Source organism: Ixodes scapularis, unplaced genomic scaffold (genome assembly GCF_016920785.2).
Source record: "Ixodes scapularis isolate PalLabHiFi unplaced genomic scaffold, ASM1692078v2 PGA_scaffold3__209_contigs__length_174095766, whole genome shotgun sequence".
Classification (NCBI taxonomy): Eukaryota; Metazoa; Arthropoda; class Arachnida; order Ixodida; family Ixodidae; genus Ixodes; species Ixodes scapularis.
The window spans coordinates 148,871,362-148,899,207 of NW_024609868.1; the positions used below are offsets into that span (position 1 = coordinate 148,871,362).

A 27,846-nucleotide genomic window follows, 5' to 3' on the forward strand; every position below is an offset into this window, starting at 1 on the left:
ATACGTTAGGGGACCCAGAGGGCGGTCGGTATACGATATCTATAATGTAAATACGACACTTCACAAGAAGACACTCAACATTCGAACAAACACAAGTATGTTTGCAAATGACACAGCATACCAGGTTACTTTTATAGTAAAAAGATACTCCCCCGCCTTTCGTTTCACTACGAATTATGCCTAAATGGTTGTAACCATTAAATTCAGGAATATGAGAATCAGAGGTAAGCATGTTACAGTGAATACTAAAATACCAAAGTGGCGGTCTAAGCAGTCCAGAAATTCTTCAAAGTCGTCACATTTGTTTCTAATACTTATTGTATTCAAATGAAATAAACATAGCATGCTGCGGCTGCGTGAAATGTTTTCTTAAATAAGAATTCTGAATGAAGTTCTGGTATAATATCCGTGTTCTGTAGAACTTGCCATTAATAAGAAAGAGAAAAAAAAGAAAGAAAATGCTTGAATGCCGTTCTGGTTATTGCACCAGTTCCAGGTTTTCTTCGCATTAAACCCTGTTAAGGCGGTCACCGGCCGCGTTTCTCGCGAACATCTTGCCTTCATTGTGCCAAGCAATTTATAGCCTTTTTCAGCCGTTTTAGTTCTGATCTGCCAAAGATGTTTTTTTTTTTTTTTTTTTAGCTGTCAAATTTTTGAAGATGCACACTGAATTCCATTTGCTTTAGCTGGCCATTTTTTCAGTACTTGTTTCTGGTTACCTGGGACTTAAACCGTACTAAGATAACTGGGAGTTCGTCGGACTTAGGAGAGAGTATGTGTGCTGCCTGAAGATCTTGCTCGCTCAGGTTTGGTAGTTGGAGTTTTTTCTGAGAGCGTATTTAGCTGGTTCAGCAAGTTCTCATTTCTGCAGGGCGCTAGACCGTGTAACTCGATGTTTTGACGTCTACTGTACTGTAGATTGTTTAGCTCACGTCTGAGTCGTTGTACTTCGGTATCGCCAGCTGATCTGACTTCGGTATCATCACCTTTTCGACTCGCTTTTTCAGTTCAACTATTTCTTTGTTTTGGTGTTGTACCTGGGTAAACAGGACATCGTACTGGTCAGACAAAAACTGGACCGAGCGTTCGATTCCGTCAACAGTGTTTTTCATTTCCATCAGCGTGTCAACTTTTCAGTGTAGTGCCGTTATAGCAGAAATCTTTCTGTTTATTTCTGCGAGTGTGTTCTTGTCATCTCTCTCGTTTCTAGACGTGGAATCATCAGTTTCCAGATTGGTACTTCCCTGTGCTTTACTACACCTAGGGCATGTCTATGTCTTTTTATAAGCTGCACTTTTCTTTTTGAAATCACTTTTAGATACTTTTGAGCACGCCTCCAAATGAAATTCGTATTCGAATTCAGCACAGCCCATCAGAGTGTTACCCTCTGGGAGCAGTTCACTGCACGCTATACATATATTGGACTCTTCATCTGAAGACACTGCACTTCAAACGCAATATTAAAATAAATGGTAGGCGTCGTAGCGGTAAAAGCAGTAGCAGCAGCAGCAACGGCATTAAGAATTTTACGTAAGAAGGTAAGTGCACCAACCTCAAAATGTAGATGCGTAGTTTTATGGCAAGAAGGTGCTGCCGCTGCAAGACTGCTTGGGACTCGCCGTCTTCAAGGCAGTTCTTTTAACCTCGTTGGAGCGGTGACGTCGGTCTACGTGCATGCTGCTGAGCAATGGCGGCACAGTGATAGCTTGAGCTATAGTCGTCGGCCCGCAGGAACAACGACTATATTTATCGCCAAACTTATTTATCAATAAGTTTGGCGATACTGTTACTTGTAAATGAAATAGGAAACATGGGTGCGAATTGGAACTCCGGCGGCGAAAGAAGTGGGAATGATTCTTCAGTGAAAAACAGTCGAGAAAAAGCTATTCAATATATGTCCCGCATCACTGTAGGACAGGCAGTCACCTTCTTGGTTTGTGAACAACGAATTACTTCCGAGTTTCACTGGGATTTAAGATTTTTCAGAACTTACGAGGATTGGTTCTTAACACATGTAGCAGTTTGTATCCGAAAAACTCTTTTTTTGCTTTGATAATTTCCATTTTGATATTTTTTAACCAAAGACTATTTGCAAACCAGTTATTATCCCTGTTCGTTTTGCTTTCTTGAACAATTTCATATATTTGTTCAACATACGTTTTAGGGAATTCGTGAACTAGGGTGAGAGATACTCAAATGCGATATTGATATTAGGAATGTTGTTTGACGCCAAATTCTGAATTATCTCTTTAAATAGAGCCCAATTTTCATCGGCGGAGCGATCTTGATAATGAGCTAAAAATTCTTCTAAAAATGCATTTAGCGAGAAATTCATTGCTTCCATATTGGCCCGAGCGTAGTTATATAATCTCTTGCGATTGTTTGCTCGGTTTCCGGAGGTAAAGGTAGTTTCTACGTCACTAATCGCATGATCACTGATGAAATCAAGAACGTTTATTCTGCTTACTTGGTCAAAGTTGTTGACAAAATATAGGTATAAAACTGCGTCGCCTCGGGTAGGGGTGGTTATTAGTTGGTGACGCCCGAAACAGCTAGACAAGGCAAGAAGATCATTGCAGTGACCCGGATTTGTACACTGAAATGAGGGACTAAGTGCCGCCCAATCTATACTTGGAAAATTGAAGTCGCCTTTTAATATTACGTTGTCGTTTGGGTAAGCTTCCGTTAAGTGCCCCAGACAACTATACACGGCATCATTAAATTCACTGGGGTTTGTGTTTGGCAGACGATAACAAGCACCGATTAAATCTTTAAGAAACCCCAGCTGCTGACATATCTACAAAGTTTCAAGAAACGTGCCTTAAGTTATTAGCGTACATTTTAAATTAGCTTCAACTGCAATGAGTACACCACCGCCCTTTGCGTTGGGACGGTCTTTACGATATAAGTTATTTGATCTGTTCTGTGTTAACTATTGGCTTTCTACGCGTGACGTCAATCAAGTTTCAGTCCCAATGATTATGTCAGGTTTGCAGGAGGCGGTAATGTATTCAAATTCATCTTGTTTTGAAAGTAAACTGCGAATATTTACAACAAGAAAGGACAACGCCGGATTAGGAGAACGTTAACGTATATTCCAGTTTCGTCAGTCGTCCGCGCGGACTTCAGGCGGCCTTTGAACAGGTGCGACAGTCTCGGTAGCATAGTCATACACATACGTTTCATTACCAACATGTAATTTATCAAACGAAAGCTTTTACCTAATGTGCTGATCCCTAAACCGGGCGGCGAAATCTAGCAACTTTTTTCTTTCGAAACGTAATCTCGGTGAGCATCCCTCGAAACCCAAAATCTCGGGGACACTTTCTTTTTTGATTTGGGAGAGTTTCGGCGAACGTTATATTTGCATTTAAAGCTGAGAAACCGGACAATTATTAGACGGTTAGAACCTAGGCGCTTTAGCCCCAGTTCATATGTTCTTTTTATTTCGCCAAGGTTAGGCGTCAGTTATTCTTTGATACAGCTAGGTACTTCTGAGTCACTCCAGGTTTCGCTTAAGGCTCTGTTATACTCCGACGTAACGCGTGCGCACGTCCGAGCGCGTCACAGCGACGTCACGTCGGCGAAAACCCGACGCTCTATACTCCGGCGTCGTGGCGTAACCGACGCGACCGGCGGCGTTCGACGCAGCCTGACCGCCTCGGCGCCAAAATGGAGCATGCCGTATTCCGCGCCGGCCGCGCCAGCGTCGCCGGACCAGGATGCATCAAGCGCTGGCTCCCGGCAGCCCTCGCGCGGGAAGCGCAGCGAATACGAGGAATAGCAGACGACAGGAGCACCATTCCGTGTGGCGTCATGTTTGAAGAATCCGACTCGGTCGTCGAGAAGCTGATCGAGGGAATTCGTCTTCACCCATGTGTCTACGACACGAGGAAGCTTGAGTACCGTGACACGGACAGGAAAGGCAATGCTTGGGAGGCCATTCGGGAGCTGTGCGGTCTCCCCACAGGTAAGCTATTTCGTTGCTCTGCACATCGCGTCTCTGCTTATTGCCGTGCTGTGTTCCGCTGCTGCAGCAGACGCGATCATGTTTTGTAGTCTACTTGAAAGGTGAAGCTTTATATAAAAACATCTTTCACTGACCTTTCGTGGTTAACGTAGCGGTCGTGGCCGGATAAAAAGAGAGCGTATACGCAACGGAGGTTCTTGGCTAGGGATAATCCGTCGTGGTAGTTGAGGGCTGGGTGAGCGCGGGCAGCGGCTTTGCGCGATCGACTTGTAATTATATAGATTGTTGTAGAGGACCGCGTTCACGCTTGCGTGGGTGCGCGACGCGAATAGTATAGACAAAGAGACGACATCTTTGGGCCAGTACAAAAATATATTAAAGCGTTAAACACTAGAGAATGAGAAAATTCAAAAAAATTAATTATCGGAAAATCTAACACTTAAAGGGTAATTAAAGAGGAGTACTTCACATAGTCCGTGAAGTAGGTCTGAGTTCTGATCATGGTTGACACGCCGAAGTCTTGATGCCAGGTAGATTGGCGCGTTGGGGCTGGGTAGTGGACGACGGGTTGGCTTGAAGAGTGTGGCCTGAAGTAGCGGCAGGGCAGCCTCGGAGGCCCGCTGACCAGGCCTGTGTTTGTGGACGACGAACTGAAGCAGTGCCGACCACGCCTATCGTTGCGGGTCGGTTTTGTCGTCCACCAGATCCTGCTCGCTTGTTCTGTTCGGTCACCTCCAGGCTTCCTTCTACCACTTCTTTTTCCACCACCTGCCACTCGTGCCAAATTTTCTCCGTGCACACAAACACACAGTCAACCAGCCACATCAGCATTCCTTTTCGTCGTCGTCCTTTTTTTTTCTTCTACATTGAAGTCCGAAATTACCACAATTGTAAAAAAAGTGCAATGTGCCCCAAAGAAAAGGTGTAGAGATGAAGAAAAGCGTGTGCATACGCGGCGGCTGGTGAACGGCGAGCGGGCCATGCTTGGACGTGCACCAACCGTGCTTTCGCACTTTAGTGGAGCTTTTGACAGATTGCCCGAAACCAGACTATTTGTTTTTATTTTCAGTCGGAGACTGCCAAAAACTGTGGAAGAGGCTGCGTGACCGCTTCACGCAAAAAACCAGAGCCCTGGAACTCACGAAGCGAAGCGACAGCGGGTTCGTCGCCAGGCACACGTGGGAATTCATGCAGGCCTGGGAATTTTATTGTGGTATAAGAAATTTAAGCGTTGAAACAGACGCGTGTCGTAGATTGAGTTACACATTTTGGTCACAATGCTGTTCTCGGGAATTATAGATACAGGCCTGATGAGAGTTGCGGAACCGTCGGTGAAATCGCAAAAACGTACTAGAATGCCGCTTTATTTATTTCGATCGAACACAGGGGGCATAGTAGCAGTAGCAAACGCCCGACACAAATGACCTCTTGGATGGAATAGTGGATGGAATTCTTTAATCACGTTGGACGCAGCGCGTCTGTGTGCAACGTGGCTGAGACAGGCAGGCTTTGCATTGAGCGAGCCCCCCGCACTACTGAGAGTTTTGTTTGAGTGTGTAAAGAAGATAAATAAATTGCCTTCTTCATATGTTCACCGGTATCGCCACACATAACCAAAATAGCGAACAAAACAAGGGTGAAAATACTTCCCATGGCTTCAAGCAAGCTTGGCACGCTGTGCAGAATAATGCATAGCATTGTGCGTTAATTGATGAACACGTTTAATGCTGGTTAGTGTTTATCCCCGATGAATTGGTCAGAAGTCAACCTTTCTGGTAATTTACACATGTGAAACCACGTATCTCCCAATTGAGGGATATGGACGGATGTACTGCAGAAATACTTCAGTTGTAGTTTAAAAAGCGGACAAACCACCGTCATGAAAATGTTTATATACGTTCGTTCCTTCCCTCACACACACACAAAAAATAAAAAATTAATAAAATGGCGTCGATAGGCGCAATATTTTTCTTTATTATGGTGTATACTCTGCTTTACTTAGGGTAGCTCTAATTTCGCAGTGATTCAGAAATAAAACTTATACCAGTGTCAGACGGCGTTCTAAAGGTTCTTTTCACTAAGCTTCTGTATAAAATCGGCGAACCAGCGCACGCCGTAGGGCACGTGCGCACTCAACATCGCGAGCAGATTGGCCGATTTTATAAAGGAGCTTAGCGAACAGGATCTTTAGAACGCTGTCTGACACGCGGATTACTAACTTGATAAAATTATTAACACATTTTATATTCATTTCGCAATATCAAATATATTTGAAGCATTTTGTTGATGTGATAATGGTTCTGCTTGCTAAGTGGATTATGTTTCTGTTCGTGTAGAACGGCAAGCAACCTGGACACGAGACCACTAGCAATGGACGCCGACGGGGATGTCGCGGTAGAGGACTTCTTTCATTTGATCCAGAGTGGCGCACCATCGCCTTCTGAGGTCAACTGCATTGATTTAGAGCAGGTGGAAGGGGGCCAATTACAGCTAAATAATGATGGTGATCAGCCCGATCTGCGTGCAACGACGGGGGTGTCGTCAGGCGCACCGAAAAAGCGTATAAAAAGTGACGAATTTGAGCAGCAGCCGCTCTGTCAGCTGGAAAAGAAAATGACGAAAAATGAGGCTTTTGGTATGTCCATTAATATGAGCCTGGAAAGCTTGTTTAGGCCTGAAGCAGCAAAGTGCAAGGCACGAATAATGGAGGTCATTGCAGAATATGACAACTAATTAGTTGAGAAATGCTGCAATTACTTCCTTCTGTGTGTTTTTATAACAAAGCAAGAGGCTGCTGCTGTGTCTTTTTTTTATTATTTATGCTTTTACTTGCAGTGACATGGGACTCAAGCTGTACTAAAATAATTTTATGAACAAAGTATTAAAAAAAAAAAAGATCCGTGCGTAATACTTTTAGCGCTCCAGCACCTTGTGCCACACAAGTGGAAACACTACTATAAAAACACGAGTCATTGACTTTTAATCCTACTAGACTCAAGAAAATGTCTGCCTAAGCACAAAAACGTAAGTGGGAGGGCAACTTTTAGTCATAAATGCCTCAGAACAGTGAATAAAACAACACAATCCGATGCGAAATAATTCTTTAAAAAAAACATCACAGATACCACAGAGTGAATGGCAAGGTAATTTTTTTTATATATAATAAGCTTTCAGAAACTCGTGAAGTCTATCAAAGGTAAAACAAATAATCAATTGTTGCTGCAGACTGACCCACGGACAGCACCAAAAGTTGTCAAGATCTCAGAGACTTCTCCTTCAAATGGCTGGCATCGAAGCAATGACTAGCTCAAACAATTGATTTTGGGTTACTGAACTTACAAGAAAACATTTTTAGTGCCCGGATAGGACCGGCATGTCTTACAATAAATTCCGTAAAAAAAAAAATATATATATATTCGCGCCCACGATTTACGTTGCGATGGTTAATTCTTGTTTTGAGGGCGATGGTAAAACTATACCGTATTACAATGATGATGATTAAGATGGTGCTCTATTTCCGACTCTGCTCCTTCGTCTCACGTCTTCTGGGAGCGCGGGGAAAAAAGAAACTCTTCGGAGTAATGGCGTATATAGAGTACACTCCTAATTATCATTGTAAGGGAATAGTTTCTGTAGAGATACAGATAAAAATGCCTCTTGCGGCATAAATATGTGGAAAAGAACATTTTTTCAACGACTATTTATTTTGAGACATGCCTGTAGTATCCTGGCAGTAAGAATTGTGTTTTTATAAATGTATTTTTTTTAAGGACACGAAGAACGTTACATAGAAGTCATGCAGCGCCTTCATTTTAAAGCTAGAAGAGAAATGGCTGACACAGAATGTCTTTTATCATTTAACCACTGCAGCAGGAAATACACATGCGAAAACAATAAACAAATCAGGTACAAGAATGAACACTTTGAGTACACAAAATAAGGCTGAAAAAAGTAGCCAAGCAAAAAGATTTGGAAGCGCACAAGTGGCTCTCAAATAGTTAACAAGACTGGCAGATGCAGGATATAACACAATTTTCCACTTGCCTGCTCTAGACTGCTCTATCTGATGCCCAGATAGAGCAGTCTAGAGCAGGCAAGTGGAAAATTGTGTTATATTCTGTTTGCGAAGAAAAGTGGTAACACAGGTTCGCGTATTAGCTACGCCTAACAACTTCCAGCTGCCATGGCAAAGAGCCTTCTGCAGACATGAAATAATCTGAGATCTCATCTCTCATGTCTACGGCTGCTTGAGCAGGGCGCTTGCCGGCCGCTGCATTGCAAGTGCCAATTTGCGATACTGTCTGCCTCCACTGCCCTTCCTGCACCGCCCGCCCCTGTGGCCTGTCACCATAATCATTGGGGCAGTATGCGTTGTCAGCCATGAGAAAGTTATGCAAACAGACTGCTGCCTTTATCATGTCAGTGACAAGCTCGACGTCACCTTCGACAGTTCCAAGAAACGAACGCCACCTCGAGACTAAAATACCAAAAGCGTTCTCAACACATCGGCGCGCACTGGAAAGACGGTAATTGAAAACTTTTTTGTTGTCATCCAGACTCCTTCCAGGGTACGGACGCATTAAGTACGTGCTCAATAGAAAAGCAGCCTCACCGAGTAAACAGACGGGCCACCTAGACATACCCGAGGGCAGCCCGAGCGTGTTGGCTTCAAAGTGACGTCTGATGGCACTTTCCCTGAAGAAAGAGCCATCTCACATGCGACCCTGTGCCCCTACATCGACTATAGAGTAAACCTGTAGTTGGCGTCTGCGACAGCGAGCACGAGCAAGGAACAAAACCCTTTATACTTATAACACTCTGACCCACTGTTGTCTGGGCACTTAATAGAAAAGTGCTTCCCGTCAATGCTCCCGATGGCATTCGGGAAATTCCACTTCGCACAAAACTCCTGCCGTATTTTTTCACACTTCGACGTGGTAGGCTTTTTCAGTACCACAGGAGACAGACAGTCAGTCCCAGATGGCCGGCAAGGTTTCTCTCAGAATCCCTGAGACTGTCAAGGCGTGCATTCTGTAGCTCATGGCCAAATCCTGCATTGATCCTCCGGCAGCCAGGAATCTAGAAAAAATTATATTCACATATTAACCACAATCCGACGTGCTATTCCGATGCAGGATTTTGTGATAGAAGTGGGGCATGTTCTATAAAAGAAGAAGAAGAAGAAGAAACTTAGGTTTTATATGGCACAGCGGCAACTAAGGCCATTGTGCCAAACACAAGGTAAGTTAAAGGCAATACTGAAAAGACCTATAGTAGGTAGTTCCATCTTAAAACTATGGAAGATGAATGATTAAAACCTTACAAGATACAGGCCTATTAAGGCCTCCAGAAATTTTAACCAATGCTCCACTAACCAGAGGCACTCTAAAGGAATTTCTTTCACGCAAGGAAGTATAGAAAATGTGCTGACGATACAAGATCGCCGGCTCTCTGTCACCACTAATCTTCAGGCAAACGTAATGGAAAAGAAAACAAACTAAAATTCATAGCCGATGTAGGATGCCAATGCTATCTAAAAACTTAAAATCTTGACGGTGTGGCACAAAAGGTTCGTCACCCAATAATAATGCCGGGTGGAACGGGACGCGATTCCGGAAAAAGGTAGAGAAAAAAAAATGAAAGCCATTTACAAATCCCTGTAACGCCGAATTGGAGCGCAGCTCTTGAGGAGCAGTAGGGAAGGGTACTGAGGGGGGTCACGTCACCTGCGGGTAGTCACGTGACCCCGGGGGGGTCACGTGATCTCGGGGGAGGGGGGGTCACGTGACCTCGGGGGGGGGGGGGCACGTGATCTCGGGGGGGGGGGGGGGGGTCACGTGACCTCGGGGGTCACGTGACCCCCCCCCCCCCGGTTACGCCGACGCCGACGCCGCTCAGGCTGGAAACGGGCCCCTAAGAGCTGCGCTCTAAAAAGTGGTGCGTTCGTGATGGTACTTAGGACATACGATAAGAATATGCAACACATTCAAAGACTCGTTACAGTGTTCACATTTCGGAGCTGCCTCTCCCCGTAGGAGGTACCCATGCGTGAGATGGGTGTGTCCCAGTCTCAGACGACAGAGCACAACCTCAAAGTAGCGCTCCCTGTGTCGGCAACTTGCCCATTCCCGCAGGGTAGGTTTCACACAATGAAGCTTGTTGTGTATTTCCGTGTCCCATTCTAACTGCCACTTTTTCTGGATTGCTCTATTAAGACTGTGTTTGTAATCAGTGTACGGAATGTCCTTGATATCCACTTGCCTCTCAATGCACGTACTGGCAGCTCTATCAGCATCCTCATTTCCCCGAATACCGACGTGACTAGGCACCCAACAGAAATTGATGTGTAAATCTGATTTTGCTGCAGTGAGCACAATGTTCCGGAGCCTAGTAACGAAGGTATTTTTTGGTACTTCCAAAGAAGCAAGTCCCTTTAAAGCGCTGAGAGAGTCAGAGTAAATAACAGAATGCTGGATAGCGTTTTCTATAATGAATTCAACAGCTAAAATTAAAGCATATAATTCTGCAGTAAATATTGAGGCTCTGGCATCAAGACGCCTAACAACCTTCCATGTCTCGCTTATAACAGCACAACCAACAGCAGGGTCACTCTTAGTACCATCTGTGAAGAAACTCCGACAGTCACTGTACGTATAAGCAACCTGGGAAAACTCCTGCTGCAGGCTCTATAAAACTGTGTTGAAAACAGATTTGTAATTGTTATGAAGCCAGAGAAGTTGTAAAATATTTTTCTACCATGCTGTTGAATGTGAAGGTGATACATTAACAGACGGAGCACAGCTTGTGGGAGGACTTTTGGTATCCCCTCAGGTTTATTCGCAAGAGAATTAACAGTGATTAGTGTACAGTATATAAAGTATTGCGAACATGATAATTTTGTTAGAAAGACGAACATATCCCATTTACCTCAACGTAACTGCGAGCCTTTCTCCAGGAGAGATTGGCATCCTGTGCGTTGGTGCGTGGAGGATTCGGTGATACACAAGGCTAAACAGCCGATCAAATGAAGCTTTGGTCATCCTGCATGAACACAATGACACAGGTATTCCTCAACGCAGGTTTTCAAAATCTACACTTTGAAATAAAGCTCTAGGCAGCATACCAGCCTAAGCACGTCATATCGGAGTTTCTTCCTATTGTTATGTTTTATATGGAAGCGACGGGAAGTTTCCAGGATCGCTGTTTGATTGAGCGTGGCAGCTTACACTGCTACTATAAACAACCCTAATATCTTTTTACAAGAAACAAAGCTGCCCATTCTGCTAAATTTCAATGTAGCAAGCTCGTGACACCGTGAAAGCACTCTTGTAAGCCACTCCACTGAAAGTAAACGGTTCTCGACACTGTCCCTTGAACACAATTGTTGGCTGTTGCCATTTAAGGAAGAGCAACCGATATCTGCCCGGATTCGCCGACGAAACGTCTAGCTTATGAAGCTTGGCTTCATGAGCTATACGTTCCGTCTCAGCTTGCCTTCATGAGCTTTGAACGGAACGCCTAGCTTCATCAGCTAGAGCTAGACGTTCCGTTCCAGTTTGCCTTCATCAGCTTTATAGAAATAATACTGCAAACAACGCGCAGTATTATTTGCGCCGGGAAGCTCGCGCTCCCAAACAGTACGCCGCAAACTCGGTCATTTTTGAACGCTTTTATGACACCGAAATCGCCGTAAGTTCAATATTCCTTTAGAGCTTGCATTCAGTTACCTGAAATACTTGAAGTAGTATTCGGGGTCACTCTCTCGCAGCTCCTGGACGAGGCGGTGGTATTCCCCGTAGACCGTGCGCTTGTCAAAGATGTACCGTATGTACATTGACCGCCTACGCTTGCGGCGCAGGCGGTGCACCAATAGTGCAAGCGCGAGTTTTCGTCGTGCAGGGTACGTTCACGCCATCGCTCGAACTTGGCGCTCAAGAAGGCGAGAATTCTCGTCTGCTATTCGAAACGAAAAGGAACCGGAAATGGCGCACTCTCGCCGGAAACGCGCCCTCGTAGCCAGATTCTGCGCATGCGCCGCGCTGGCAGCCCACGGACGCGCGCCGCGGGAGTCGCCAGGGCCGCCGAATTTTTGACGCGTGCGGCGTGACTGACGTGACGTAGCCGACGTCGGCCAGCGTTCGCTTGCGCGCGCGTTACGTCGGAGTATAACAGAGCCTTTACACGTTCCGGCAAACCGCGAAAAATGAGATTGTTTCCGCGCATCTGCTCATTCATGTCATTTAAAGAGTTCCTTAACACAGAAAGTTCCTCAAGCGCACTGGAAGATTCCCCTTTCCACAATACCAAGCGTTTCGGTGACGTTAGCCAGGTTGTCCTTTATTTGACATATTTTAGCACATCTGTTTTCAAAGCTGGACACACGAGTGCCCAGGTCTGCAATAACTTTGTTAATTTAGTTTGAATACGTTTTCTTTCTGCTTTTAATTGCAACTTGCCATCAGACTATGAGCGTTAGTGCGACCTAGGGGACCTCAACGTCACCAGCTGATGAAAGTAGCAGAAAAGATTAAATACGCTTACCAATCTGTAACGCAAAATTAGAGCGCAGCTCTTGAGAAGGAGGAGGGTAGGGTACGTCAGTTTTCTCGCGAAATCTAGCGTAAAAACTTATATTTCTTCATAGGTGACATGGCACCAAGTCATGTGACGTCATTCTCCCCAAATTGAGCAGGAAATTGAATTGGTGTTGAGGTCACGTGGCGTCAATCTTCCCGCTAAATTTAGCACGGTTACGCCGACGTCAACGCCCACGGCGACGCCGCTCAACCCAGAAACCGGCGCCTAAGAGCTGCGCTCTAAATGTACAGTTAGGACAGCGAGCCGTTTTAAATGACTAAACGCTCATAAAACTGACGAGTTGAACTGTTTTAAAAATAACTGGTAAGACTTTTTTTTTAGCAGTGCGAGAATTTGGCGACTTTTATTCGGTACGTCAGAACGTCTAAATCCATTTATACGCTCAGATGCGATTTGTAATTAAAATAACTCGAAAGATACGGCAATGAATAAGGAATTACCAAAGTGTACACACCTGTAGAAGATCCGCGACAAGTTTAGTTCACTGGCAATCCTTGGCTGCAAATCCCGAGGCGGACGTCCTGCCGATCCTTTTTGTAGCTTTCTAACGAGGTGACGTGGTGGTGACGCGAACTCAGCTGACGAGATGACTGTAGTGCCGTTCCAAACTTGGATGACAACGTTTGAGATCATGGTGGCACGTGGCAAACGAAACCGCTGCCCAGCCGGCAACAGGCGATGCTCGCTCAATGGTGAACGATGCTCCTGAGTGGAAGATTCGCGACACGTTTAGTGTACTGGCAAAGCATGGCTGCAAACCCTCCTGGCGCAGCAACATCGCGATGGCAGTGTTGTGCGTTGTGAACGAGGATTGAAATTGTCACCCATGGGACGGTGTTTTCGCATATGAGCGGTGTTAATAGCTAGATCAGCTAAATGAGATGACGTAAGCTGCCGGGCATTGATGCCGTTGGTCGGGTCGTGATCGGAGGGGGCGAGGTGTCTCAGGTTGATATACTGCTTTACATTAAATATTTAAGACCACTCGAGGCATTACGGTGCAATCGATCGACCTGCGGATTGTCATGTTGAAACGCTCGTCTGATCCGTAGCTCCTATCGTAAAGTGGCCAATGTGAGTGCCATCAGGCATGTCCTGTTGTCTAACCGAGGGCAATTGACCTCTGCGGGGAAGGACTAAACAGACTGGAATTCTGACCGAAAATACGTATATGTACTGTTTTGAATTTTAGCATTAAGAGGAAATTGAAGCGGTTTTGTATTTAAACGAAAACTAAATCTTAATTTGCATTGTCACGTTCAACAGAGACGGACCCCGAAATCAGAGAAACCGGACGAACAGGTCACGAAAGTCCATCTTATGTACATATATTTAAATAAATAAACAAAATGATATAAGTTTACACTGGCTTAACATAACAACGAAAAAATATAACAACAGCACAGACGTTTCGCCACCTGTCCGGGTGGCATCATCAGTATGAACTGGCCCGGTGGTGGGGTGAGTCAAACCAGTGGACTCTAATCTAACAAGTCCGCGTAAACGTCCGGTAGCAGGCCCCGGTTTGTGTTGCACGCCCTGGGATCACGGCGATTAAACCACGATTCCACGAACTTCCTCGGGCCCCTAACGCTGCTCACGAGCCAAGGTTGCCGCATTGCCCAAGTCAAACGTATGCCCAGCCGTCCAGCTGTGGTCGACGAGCTCAGACTTGCTTCTCGCGGCATGCGTGGCCTTCACCACATCCCGTTTGTGAGTGCTCCTCCGTCTGCCGATTTCTCCAATGTACGTGGCGTCGCAGTCGACACAGTTCCCCTTGTACACCGCACCTGTCTGGGCGTTGGCGGGGGTAATGTCTTTCGGCTTAGGAAACGCGTTCGCCAAAGTGTACGCAGGCTTGAACACAGTCCGGATGCCCAAAGGGCTCAAAGCTCTTCTAATCGAGTCTGAGGTTCCCCGGACATAGGAAATACACACTATCGGCTTCCTTTTGCCTCCAGTGTCTACTTGTGCTTAACTGATTACACCTAGGGTCTGGAGAGAGATGTTTTAAATAAAACGTTTAGGCCAAAAAAGTTCACTTTCTTTTAGTTCACCCACATGTTTTCATACCACGAAAGGCAAAAAATATCTTCAGTGTACTTTTCGTTATATTCACGTTTCTATTACTAGTCAAAAGCTCTTTCTTTTATGTATATTCTAAAGCCGCGGGCATGTATTTCACTTCCAGATCAGGAACTGAGGAACAATTTGATGAAAAGCCGCGCCTTCTTCTTGGGTGCGTAGCATTCTATGAATCTATTGTGGACTATTAAGCAGGGGACACATGAGCGATGAAAACGGGTGCCGCACGGCAGCTCCTGCAGCAACTTGCGCGGCTGCTGTGATGTAGACTTAAGTCCGCGTAAGTTAATATAGAAACTGCCACGCGGCACCCGTGTTCATCGCTCATGTGTCCCCTGCTTTGGCCCCATGGAGCGCGCTTTTACCGAGCACCGGGTCACTGCAAGAAGCAACAAACTCGGAAGTGAGCTCCGCGAGTGTTGCCTCTCCGCAGTGCACCGGGATCACGGGAAGAAGCGCGCTCAACGGGGCCGAGTGAACCAAAATTAAGAATTACACGAAAACGCCGTTTGAATTAAGCGGCTTATTCAAAACATAGCAGGACAACCAATTTCTTTTTAATTTGTTCGAATATGAATTAACCAAAAGTATAAAATATTTGAGTTCGAATTATCTCGAGTCTACTGTGCGTCATAATTTCTGTACTAACTTTGCCAACTATGTTGATTCTATTTTCTTTTGGCAGAAAAACACATTAAAAGTAAGAGGGCACCAAGTACTGCAGCCATCAACGGGAGGAAGCAGTGAGGTGGATGATGAAAGATGTCACAGGAAGAGGTTTTTGCCTCTAGCACATGGTGTTACTCTCCAACGACGTTATCGTCTTAAGAATGTTGTTATTTTTTTATGATTATCATCCCTTAAATATTGGCAATGTTAATGTAAGGTTTGGACACAAATTGTTTTCCCATGGTGTGAAGAGCTGTGCTATATAGAGAAGTTCAAAAATGATGAAACCACGCTATAGGTCAGCTTCACGAAACGACTCTACATTCTGGTAGGTCATGTGCAGCCATGATGTTGAATGTTTTGTGTCATCTTCCTTATTCATTCACTTGTTAGATATTTTTCATTGCTGTCGTTTTAATAGGGAATGTTTAATAGAGCTGGGTTCATGAGAAAAGATGCAGATTACGCTTGAGTCTTACGCCCGACTGACACACAGGTCAAGATTAGAAGAAAATTAGGTGTTTAATGGCACAGCGGCAACTAAGGCCATAGTGTGCCAAAGACAGGGTAAGTTAAAGACTATACTGAAAAGACCTATAGTAGGTAGTTCCATTTTAAAACTATGGGGAGTGAATGATTAAAACTTTACAAGATACAGGCCAATTAAGGCCTCCAGAAATTTTTAACCGATGCTCCACTAACCAGAGGCACTCTAAAGGAACTTCAATCACACTAGGAAGTATGAGAAGATGTGCCGACGATACAAGATCGCTGGCTCTCTGCCACCGCTAATCTTCAGGCAAACGTAAAAGAAATGAAAACAAACTAAAATTCATAGCTGATGAAGGATGCCAATGCTATCTAAAAACTTAAAAACTTGACGGTGTGGCACAAGAGGTTCGTCACCCAATAATAATGCCGGGTGGAACGGGACGCGATTGCGGAAAAAGATTTAAAAAAAAAGTGGTGCGCTCGTGATGGTACTTAGGACATACGATAAGAATATGCAAGACACTCAACGACTCGTTACAGTGTTCACATTTCGGAGCTGCCTCTGCCCGTAGGAGGTACCCATGCGTGAGATGGGTGTGTCCCAGTCTCAGACGACAGAGCACAACCTCAATGAAGCGCTCCCTGTGTCGGCAACTGGCCCATTCCCGTAAGGTAGGTTTCACGCAATGAAGCTTGTTGTGTATTTCCGTGTCCCATTCTAACTGCCAGTTTTTCTGGATTGCTCTTTTAAGACCGTGTTTGTAATCAGTGTACGGAATTTCCTTGATATCCACTTGCCTCTCAATGCACGTACTGGCAGCTCTATCAGCATCCTCATTTCCCTGATTACCGACGTGACTAGGCACCCAACAAAAATTGATGTGTAGGTGTGATTTTGCTGCAGTGTGCACAATGTTCTGGAGCCTAGTAACGAAGGTATTCTTTGGTACTTCCAAAGAAGCAAGCGCCTTTAATGTGCTGAGAGAGTCAGAGTAGATAACAGAATACTGGATAGAGTTTTCTATAATGAATTTAACAGCCAAAATAAAGCATATAATTCTGCAGTAAAGATTGAGGCTCTGGTATCAAGACGTGTAACAACCTTCCATGTCTCGCTTATAACAGCAGAACCAACAACAGAGTCACTCTTAGTACCATCTCTGAAGAAGCTCCTACAGTTGCTGTATGTATAAGCAACCTGGGAAAACTACTGCTGCAAGGCAGCAACAGGAGTTTGCCGCTTATTTTATTTAATCAGAGTAAAATTGATTATGGGTGCTATGCACTCCCAAGGAGCTACTGCAGGTGGGAGTTGAGCAACTAGGCTGCAACTGTCAAGGTTGTACGCCCGTGAATACGCTTTAATTCTCTGCATAAAAGGGGGTACGGCAGATGGCTTGTTCTGGAATGTGGTTTCGTTGCGAGAATCCTGGATTGCTTCTTTGATTGGATGAGAAGGGATAGAGCGAATTCTTAATACATACTGGAACCCTAAATAAAATCGTCTCTTTTCAAGTGAATATTCATTAAACTCAGCATAGAGGCTCGGTATAGGGGACGTCCGAAAAGCACCAGTGGAAAGCCTCAGGCCTTGATGGTGGATCGGGTCCAACACCTGAAGGGTAGATTGGCGTGCAGATCCATACACTACGCATCCGTAATCTAATTTCGAACGAACCAAGCAGTGATAGAGACGAAGGAGGCATTCCCGATCGCTACCCCAAGACTTATGTGAGAGCACCTTTAGGAGGTTCATTGACCTTGAGCACTTCTGTTTCAGGTAAAGTACATGACTACGGAAATTCAACTTTTTATCAAATATCACTCCTAGAAAGTTGTTTTCATTACGAAGAGGAATTGCCTGCCCCCTTAAGGTCAGACTAGGCTCTAGGATCATGCCCCTACGTAATGAAAAGTTGACACACACTGACTTCCCTGGTGAAAAACTGAACCCATTGGCATCAGCCCACCTCATCAGACTATTAATTCCCAGCTGTAGTTGTCTCTCGCAGACTGAAATGTTACACAAACAGCAAGAGATCTTCAAGTCCTCCACGTAAAGAAAATAGGAAAGTGATTGTGGGATAGACTTTGCAATAGAGTTCATTTTTATTAAACATAGTGTTACGCTAAGGACACCACCTTGTGGAACTCCATTCTCTTGGACAAAACTTCGAGAGAAGATTGTACAGAGCTTGACATGAAAGTATCTGTCTTCCAACAAGCTTTTGATAAGGGAGATCATTTGGCCACGAATTTCATACGAGACAAGATCGTTCAAGATTCCATACCTCCATGTTGTGTAGTAAGCCTTCTCTATATCAAAAAAGACAGAAACACAATTCTGTCTATTAACAAAAGCCTCACGAATAGTTTTCTCGAGTCTGACTAGGTGATCTACCGTTGATCTCTGGGCACGAAAACCGCACTGAAACTTATCGAGGAGATTATTTTCCTCTAGAAAATAGACCAATCTTGGGTTTACCATCCGTTCAGAGGTTTTCCCCAAGGAACTGGTGAGGGCTATGGGCCGGTAACTTGAGGGTAATGATGGATCTTTTCCTTGCTTGAGGAGCGGGATAACCTCGGCTCTTTTCCAGGACTCTGAGAAGACACTTTCTCGCCAGATTTGGTTAAAAAAGTTTAAAAGCGCTTGCAGGGTATTAGAATGCAAATGCTTGAGCATACAGTAATGAATCCGGTCTGGTCCTGGGGAGGTAGTTTTACTTTTATTAACTCTCGAAACCCTGTAACTCTCGAAAAGTAAATGGTCTATCATAGGGTTTTCGTAGTCCTCCAGAGGTATTTATTCTCTTCTTCTCTATAACACTTTTATGCGTTAAAAATGCAGCCGAGTAATGTGATGAACCCGATACAGATGCAAAGTGCTCTCCTAGAATATTGGCCTGCTGCTCAAGACTAGGCAGTACACCACCTGGCAGAACAAAAAACGGTATAGAGAAGGCTCGATAATCCCCATTGATCTTTTGCACTTTTTCCCAGACAACTTTTACACTGGTGTGACTATTAACGGAGGAGGTGTATTTCTTCCAGGTCGTCTTTTTGGATTGACGACGAACATATCGAGCCCTCGCCCGAGCCTGTTTGAAGGCTAAGACATTTAGAGGCGTTGGGTACCGGCGTAGCACATCCCATGAACAATTTTGTTTTTTCCGAGTCTCGCTGCACTCCTTAGTCCACCAAGGTTTCGGTTTAACAGGAAGGCGTGTAGAAGTCTGCGGGATAGCTTGATAAGCTTCCTCAACTATAGACGCAGTTAGGAATTTGCAGGCATCATTCACATCCAAGTCAACTAAGGTTTCAGGGTTAACCTGACATAAACTTTCAAACATGGCCCAGTCTGCCTGGTCTACTTTCCAGCGTGGTGAACGTGTCATGAGAGAGGATGAAGGAGCAGTGCACTTTAAATTAATGGGAAAATGGTCGCTACCATATGGGTTAGGATCAACATGCCATGAAAAGTTAGGAAAAAGTGTGACTGTCCCAATGGAAAGATCAATGCATGATGAAGAAAGGTGTTGACAGCTAAAAAAGGTAGGCTCACCAGTATTTAAAAGAAGACTGTTCGCGAGAATAAGACAGTCTCAATAATTTTCCCTCGGATGTCACGACGTGTTCTCCCCCATAGAGGGTTGTGAGAATTAAAATCGCCCATCAAAAGGAATGGCTCAGGAAGCTGGTCTAAAAACGAATTAAAATCTGAGGATTTCAAAGTAAAAGATGGTGGTAAGTATAAAGAGCACACTGTCAGAGCTTTGTGAAGCATAAACCGTACAGCCACTGCTTTCAGTGAGGTAGACAGTGGAACCAGTACACAGGGCACTTCTCTCGGGAGAACCACCGCAACTCCTCCAGAAGACTGACTGAGACGGACGATCCTTCCGGAATACCTGGTACCGTTTGAGGAAGTTGGTATGGCTGGGGTTTAAATGAGTTTCCTGCAAACATAGCACACGTAGCTTGTGTTCCTCCAGCAGAAACTCCACATCATCCAGGTTACTTAAGAGCTCTCGACAGTTCCAGTGCATTAGCACTGAAACCATTATAAAGATATAAAATTACGAGCACACGGTAGAAGAGTGAAAGAAATGTAATCACTTCGGAGGGATCACGGGTTTTTTAGTTTTTTTGTTTTGTCTTCGGATATTTCCACTCCATCTCCTCCTGGTCAGACCCGGGGGTAGATGGTCAGGTGGACGGGGCAGGAGCACCGCTCTCCTGAGCTCCGCAAGCAGGCTTGCTTGCCGGCTCGGGAGGGTCGGACCTGCGAGATCCTAACCTGCGGCCGCGACCAGAACCTGAGGGGAGGGTGGCAGATGTACTTGCGAGAGATTCAACCACGTCCATCTGCTCCGCCTCCTTTTGTGTTGCAGAAGCTGCGTGAGGGCCATGCAGCTCCTTGGTTGCTGGCGGCCTCTCCAGGGAGTGAGGCCGAGAGCCTCGCTTTTTCTCCCTGGTAGGAGACCGTGCGGACTGTACAGGCGCAGCAGGCGCTGGCCTGTCTTGGGACGTGGGAGCAGCTGGCGAACCCTCTCCGCGAAGAGAGGGAGCTCGCTGCCGCTGGGTAGGCTTTGGGGTCCTGAGGGCGGCAACCAGGTATTCGAGCAAAACCTGGGTTGCCGTCGACTCCATACGTGGCGCAGGACCCCGGCGCGCCACGTCGGCGTACGAGCCTTGTGCAAGAAAGGACCAGCGTTTCTTGGCCTCAAAATATGAAATGTTCTCTTTAGCCTTCAAACTCAAGATCTCTTTCTCCTGCTTCCGCAGGGGACAAACACGGGAGTACGCTGCATGGGTGCCTTTGCAATCGGAGCAGCACACAGTGTTTTCACAGACGTCTGCGACATGTTCGTTGCTGCCACACTTGGTGCAGATCTTTCTTCCACGGCAGCTCCTGGACCCATGCCCGAACCGTTGGCACCCGAAACACCTTTGGGGGTTCGGCACATAAGGGCGGACACGGCAGTTCAGATAGCCTGCCTTCACTGTTGCTGGAAGACTACGCCGTCCAAAAGAAAGAATAAGATGTTTTGAGGGTATCTCCTGACCCTCGCGGCGAAGTATAATCCTCTTTACTGCAGTGACACCCGTGTTTTGTAGGCCTTCAAGGATCTCATACTCGCTTGCACCTAGGAGGTCTTCTTCAGAGATGACACCGCGCAGTGTTCAACGTCCTGTGCGGCGTTACCGTGACGGAGGTATTGACGATACTTTTCATCCTTTGAATAGCCTCCCTTTGCACTTGTGTGGTGACCTCTAGAAGAAGGTCCCCAGAATGCAGCTTTTTTGCTTGGTAGGAGTGTCCGATCAAGTGCTCAAGAACTTTTGCAACAATGAACGGAGACAGCTTGGCGACAGGGCGTTGATCGTCTTGAGAATGAACTACAAAAAACTTGATAAAGTGTTCTACTTCTGGTGCTTTGGCAGTGACTTGGTCCGGACAGTGCCGTTGGATGGCTGCCTGGAACCGGGTTTAGACAGGGAGGGAGCCATAAGAGGCGGAAAGTGTTCAGAATCCGCGGTGCACCGCCCACCACCGAGCCCAACAAGGGGTTAGGTAACGCACCATAACAAGAAGGGCTTGGCTGGAGACGTTACGCTAACAGTGCTGCCGGGAAACTATAACCAAGTGTGGATCTGGACGAGGGTATCTGTCACCACCCAAGGTTAGCCCTTGCCGCCAAAGAAGGTGAAATAAGAAGGATGAGGAGAAAAAGAAGAAAGGTATAGAAAGGACAGGTGCAGAGAGGCGACTGACTGAATCATCCTGGTCGGGCCAAGCCAGGACACCCGTCTACGAGAAGCGGGGGCCGAAGCAGTGTATTGCCTTGCCCGGGGGGCCCCGAAGGGTCCAATAGTACCCCGGGTTCAGCTCGACCGCAAGGATCCCCTTTTCCCCAGACACGGGTACGCCACGCACAGCCAGACGTGGGTTGGCGAACCAACATGGCTCGGGGTTCGTAGTGACGCCACTCACCAAGCACCTACTAAAGTAGGTGCCCCCTGCGTGCGGGTATGGTGGCCCACGAGGCTGGGGTCCGTGGTGACGCTACTCACCAAGCACCTAGCACCTAAGGTGCAGGCGCCCCCTGCGGGGCTCGGGGTCCGCGGAGACACCACTCTCCAAACACCTGCTTTCACAGGTGCCCCCTGCGGGGAGGTCAAGGTTATATAAGGAATATAGACTCATCGGGGCTATATTCCATGACCTGTATCAAGATGTTACATGATACCCTGACGTGAATTAAAAGCTCACAAAAGACGAAGACTTTGTCATCGTCTGTTGTGCACTTTTTAACCAGAATGAACACTTGCCAACCCAGTTTTCAACCTTTCTACAACCTGACGTAAAATGAAATTGTGATGTCACTTGACACTAACGTCATAGGGCACTATGATGTGTGGCATCGCAAACACACACAGCATGTGCCCAGCTCATTCAAAACACATTCTGTGTGTCTCTGAGTTTATCAAATATGATCAAGACATCTTAATTTTTGTTGGTAAACTTTAGAGGCATGGTGTGTGGTTTCACGAGTGACAGAACTCAAGAACTAAAGTACTCACTTGGATCACACCAACCTGTGCATAGTTTAGCTACTTTGTTTCTTCGAGGTCGTCCCGACATTAAGAACTGGAGTCATTTGGGCCCCTGAGGAGTCGACTTCTCGAGGACTGGCACATCTTAAGTCCCAAAAATAACCACTTTGTATTCAGTACCTGCCGATGCTCCTTAATGTTCCTGACTGCTCCTGCTGATGCAGTGGATCACAACACAAGCAAGCTAGAGCCATCTGAAAAACCCTGCCTCCGCGCATAAATCAAATAGAGAAAAATATCCCAGCATAAATTTTGGTAGGGAAATCGAGTCGGAAATTTGTGACATACATTTATGTTCATTAAAATATTTATGTTCATCACAAAAAACAAAAAAACATTTAAATGCAAAAAAAAACATTCTGCATTTACTTGCGTCAAGGCTGCTGTAGCATAGCTTATGACTTTATGAGATGGTCGACACTCATACGAGTTGTAGGAACTTGACGCACTCCAGCAGAGAATATGAACTGAAACGCCTTATCCGGAATTTTCTTCTGTGAGCAGTCCTCACAAGCTTCATCTTCTCTCAATCTGTGAAATAGTGAGAAGTATAGGACCTTAACTTCGCATTCCATTCCGAGTTCGGGCCACTACTTTCCCAAACACTGACAGGTATGCAAAAAAAAAACATAAATGACTGTTCCAGCTTATAATTTCTGCAATAGTAAATCCCACTAAGCGTTAAATGGCTGCCATCTCAGAACAATCTGAGGGAATGTAGGATGATCGAAAGAAACAAAGGAATGTTGACTAACAAATAATAGCATGTGTTGCACGAGCTTCATTGCTGCCTTTTATTTAAAGTTTGTAAGAAAGCCTTTCACTGTGACATTATTGTCCAGCTGACGAAGGTGACCAATGTGTAACTGCGCTGCTGGAAGAAATCTACGCGGTGCCATCGGATGGGGACGAGGAGGTGACGGCACCAACCGAACCCTGCAGCCAGGTGCCTACGTTCTCAGGGATCTTGCGGTCGAACGGTCTGACCGCAGCTCAAAATCGTCCCGCACCTGCCCTTAGGCTAACACTGCAAGGCATTACATTCAGCAACCATGCAGTTCAGATATGTATTGCACAGATAGATCCTAAATTGTCTAGAGATATAAGTTAGCAGTTAATTATAATGATTAAAACTTCCCCTGTATGACTGTCATGTACACAGAGCAGGTCCAATACACTTCCCTGCCATTGGTCACAAAGTTAAGAAATAGCAGCACAGCATGAAATACATTTTGTTGTGAGTCCTATCCCACAAGGGCAAATCTACTATTTAAAAACGTCCTTGTGGTCGAATGGTGCTTGAAATGTGTATAAAGTGAACCCATAATCCTTCCAGAAAAACAAGTGCATTTGAAAAACATACAAATGTAGTATTTTCCTGATAATCTGAAATGATTTAGTATCAGCGAGCAGGTGAGCCTGAAGAAATGCTATAACTGATATATATATATATATATATATTGAGACAGCTCTCTCTTGATAGCTTTGCATAGAAATGACACCAAGCACATGCAGAACCCTTTCTCAAAAAAGAAAAAGAAAGGTTGATTTTAATTGTACCACCAATAATTAATAGCTTGATTTCATGAAAAAAAAATTTTTTCATGACTGTATAGTTAAATATTTTATTATCTGGTTACTAAAAAAAGCCCGGAGAAACTATTACGAAATAAAAATTAGGGAGGACAGAAAGAATTTTAACCAGGGAGTTCCAAGTTATAGTTATGTGTGCATTATTTATAAGGGATATTTCCTTCTCCACATTGTATGGCATTGACTGAAATCACTCATGCATTCAAGCCACTGAGTTAAGAAGACTTGGAAATGATGATGTGAACCTATATTCAATTTATTATGGAGTATCAGTATCAATCATTGCAACATTTAATAATATGTAAAAAATGCTTAGCAGATGTAACCTTCTACTTGCTATATACATGCAACATTTGTCTGCCTAATCCTTGTTTTACTGGTATAATTTGGCCATGGAGAATAGGAGGGTAGGAGAGGGCGTCAACTGCGTAGCCTCCACAAGCCATGCTCCCTTGACGCCTCGCCTCTTTCTCATTATCCTCCTTACTCTACTTACTTACGAGCCCAACATGACCACATCACTTGACTGTAGCTAGCCTTCGTCTAGCCTTCGATCAAATAAAACCTACCGGACGGAGCGCGCGCAACCCTGCAAGGAATCCCCCTGCAATCAACCATCCATCTCGCAGGTGACATGTCACGCGCACCACAGGCCAGAGAGATCTGCGGTCACGCTGGGCACAATATCGTTTAAACTTTTTATGAGGGCACAATATCGTTTAAACTTTTTATGACTAGGCTTCACCAATAATGCAACGTGCCCCCTCCTAGTACTTCTAACTTCCTTGATTTTGGTGATGTCATGTATGCAAAAAACCTGTGTTTAGGCACTCTACACTAGAATAATGGTGTAATCAAACCCTAGATAATGCATTAATGAACCGGTGTGGCATTAGACCACTCTGTAGATATGTAGAACCTTCCTAGGAATGTGACCGAGGGTCAGCTACATTGTCAATGCCACATTGAGATTCGTAATGAAATGAGGGGAGCACAAGGTTGCACAAAATGCCCTGGGAAGCCACGAAGTGCTTATATTTAACCCCGAAGTGTCTGATGAACTGTAGTTGTCAGACATGATTTTCAGGTTCTAAAAAAAAGGATCATTCTCATGTTTTTTTTTAATATGGTACACTAAAATATCAAGCATGTGCTCCTATCACAATAAGTGCGCTCCTGCTACTTATGATCGAAAGAAAAATGTGTAAAAGTAACATCAGGTACCCAGAACAGACCTCGAAGTCCACCTATATTCGGTCTTACTAAAACAGGGCGGTACAGCCAAAGTAAAAGGGCAAGAGCGCATCCCAACCTGTTCAAGGGGAGGGGAAAAACAGGAGAGAGAGGCTGGGAATCCTAGTCTTTCTCTCCTGTTACTCCTTTCCCTTCTCTTGAACAGGTTGGGATATGTTCTCACCCCTGTAGTTTTGGTTGTACTGCACAGTTTTAGTGAGACGGAGTATAGCTAACCAAGACACTCCTCCGCATGAGCCGCTTCTCCGAGCCCACCGGTGCGAAGCAGTGAAACTCACATTCTCATGTCTTCCTTCTGCAATTGTGTTGTCAAACCGAACCCCCAGTTTTTCAAGATTATCTCCAACCTTTCAATGGGCACTTGCTCGGTATTGTGTGGTATATATAAACATACCCTCAGCGTATCTATTTGGTAGATAGAATTTCCGAAAGCTCTGGACTACTATGTGGTAATTGTTTTGTATGAAAGGCACCCTACACTGCACTATTGCATTGTTTTATGGGTTTTCCGAACATATATGTGCACCTTAATTTTTCACAGTCGGTTATGTAAGAACATATCCTCGCAGTTTGATGTATTTTTTACATTATAGTAGTTTTCTACATTATAGTACTTAAACAGCCCATCTATTCTTCCAGGGTGTACTCATTTATTTAATTAATTATCCACACCTCGGTTATCTTAACACTTTGCTGGTCAAACTCGCTTAATTATCAGCACTTTTAATATAAGCTTGCTGTCTCTCCAGTCGCTGCTGTACAGGCTTGAACGTCTAAAGTATATTAATATGTGACCGAGGAGCGAAAAAGAATAACTGCCCCACAAGGTTCTCACTTGAATATTTGCTACTACCACCAAGCTCCAGGAGGGCTCAGGAGCGACACCTTCAACGCTCACCGCAGCGGCCCTCCTACTCGCTGCAGCTTAGCACCCCCTTGTTTGCGTGCATCTGCCGGCAGTGGCCGGGGATAGGCTCGACACTAGAGCGCCATCCATTTTCGGGGCTAGTTGCTTCGGCAGGTGAGTTGCTACACGCTCCTTAGCGGCTTCAGACTTCCATAGCCACCGTTCACTCGTAATCCACACAAGTGGGGAAGACCGTTTTTGTGATCTGACTGGTGAAAAAATATATATTAGACTGGCACTGCATAAAGGAATAGTTTTGTTGCGAAGTATGTTTGAATGGATACAGAAGTTTCACGAAGGACGCACAGGTGTCAGCCGTAAGTAGGGTTCTGTGTTTTCAAATATACATCTCCAAAAAATTTGAAAAAAGCTCGCAGGTAAACTTTATGTTTTTTGAAATTTATGCTAAAAGCTCCCAATTTTGAGGTGAGAATGGCAAAATGAAAAGCAAAAAACGACATTTTATATATAAAGTTCATCGAGCACAGAGTTTGCGCTTCTGAAAAGAGGCCACTTCATTCTTTTTTTTTTTTCATCTTGGATTATTAACAAAATGAAGTTTCCCCTTTATCTCATGAAGGTTCTTAGAGTACAAGTCAATGTGCTTTTGGGTCACGACAAATAACTTTCACCGTTTCAAGTTTCGACAATGCAATTTGTGCTTCTTGGAGAGAGGAAGAGGGTTGTATTGTTATAGCAGCGAAAAAACTTGTAGATTTTATAGCAGGGCAGCTGGAGCTTTTAAGCTTCCGAACGACTACGGAGTTTGGACATTACAAGGTACTGATGATTATTGAAAAACACATTTTGCAAAATTTTTCGGGGGATAGTTGGGAGCTTTTATCAACTTAGGGTGTGTTTTTTTTTCTGTAATTATTTATTTTTATTTTGAAATTTGACAAATTTAACATACAGTGAAATTAAACCACGAATTTCGGAGAATGAGAACTTTAACAATTATAAATTCTGATAAACCCCGAATTTTCAGCGAAAGATAGACTCAGAAAACACCGAATCCTAGACATCAGCAACGAGCCGGACGCCCATCTCTGTTCACAGCTGATGTTGACATTGCACGTTCACGTGAACTCATTTTGTCGAATAAACGAGTGACAGTGGATGAAGTAACAAATCATTTACAAATCAAAAAGGGCTTGGTCTAAGCAATATTCTATGAGAGGCATGGCTTTGAAAAGGTTTTGATTAAAATAAATTCTACTGCCAGTGTGTGAATAATTTATTAATCACGCTCAACATGCCTCATTACAGTAGTCCATGCATTGGTATCAATACTAATTTATTGCTTTATGCTCTGTGCAGAATTCAGGAAACGAAACTTCAGCCGGGGGCTTGAGTTTCGTGATACGAAGGTTCGGGCTAAGGACTAAGTGATGATTGAAGAGCAGAAGATGGAAAGGAGCAGCAGAGGATTGAAAATTGCCAGATCGACCTGGAAGAAGCACGAATCAGCCTGGAGGGAGAAAGGCAGATGACAGACGGCGAGCTGGCCCACTGAAAGCTTATCATGGAGGAAGAGAACAGGCTTCACCAGCGGCAGCTGATAAATCAAGAGGCCGAGATGATGGGAAAAATGGTGGATCAGATGGTGAACACAAACAAGCTGCTCTACCAGCTCCTCTCCAAAAAGTCAGATTAA

At 44.9% G+C, this 27,846-nt stretch overlaps 1 protein-coding gene and 1 pseudogene across 1 annotated transcript; one reads left to right on the top strand and one right to left on the bottom strand.

Annotated features, from left to right (window-relative positions):
* Positions 1-8,924: 8,924 nt before the first annotated feature.
* LOC121048190 lies at positions 8,925-11,804 on the bottom strand. The gene is made up of 3 exons (XM_040504225.2): positions 11,698-11,804; positions 10,898-11,011; positions 8,925-9,049 (listed from the first exon to the last, which is right to left on the bottom strand). Exons 1-3 carry the CDS (start codon positions 11,802-11,804, stop codon positions 8,941-8,943), a joined length of 330 nt encoding a protein of 109 aa, XP_040360159.1. The 3' UTR covers positions 8,925-8,940.
* Positions 11,805-14,742: 2,938 nt separating this feature from the next.
* On the top strand, positions 14,743-27,846 carry LOC115328863 (annotated as a pseudogene).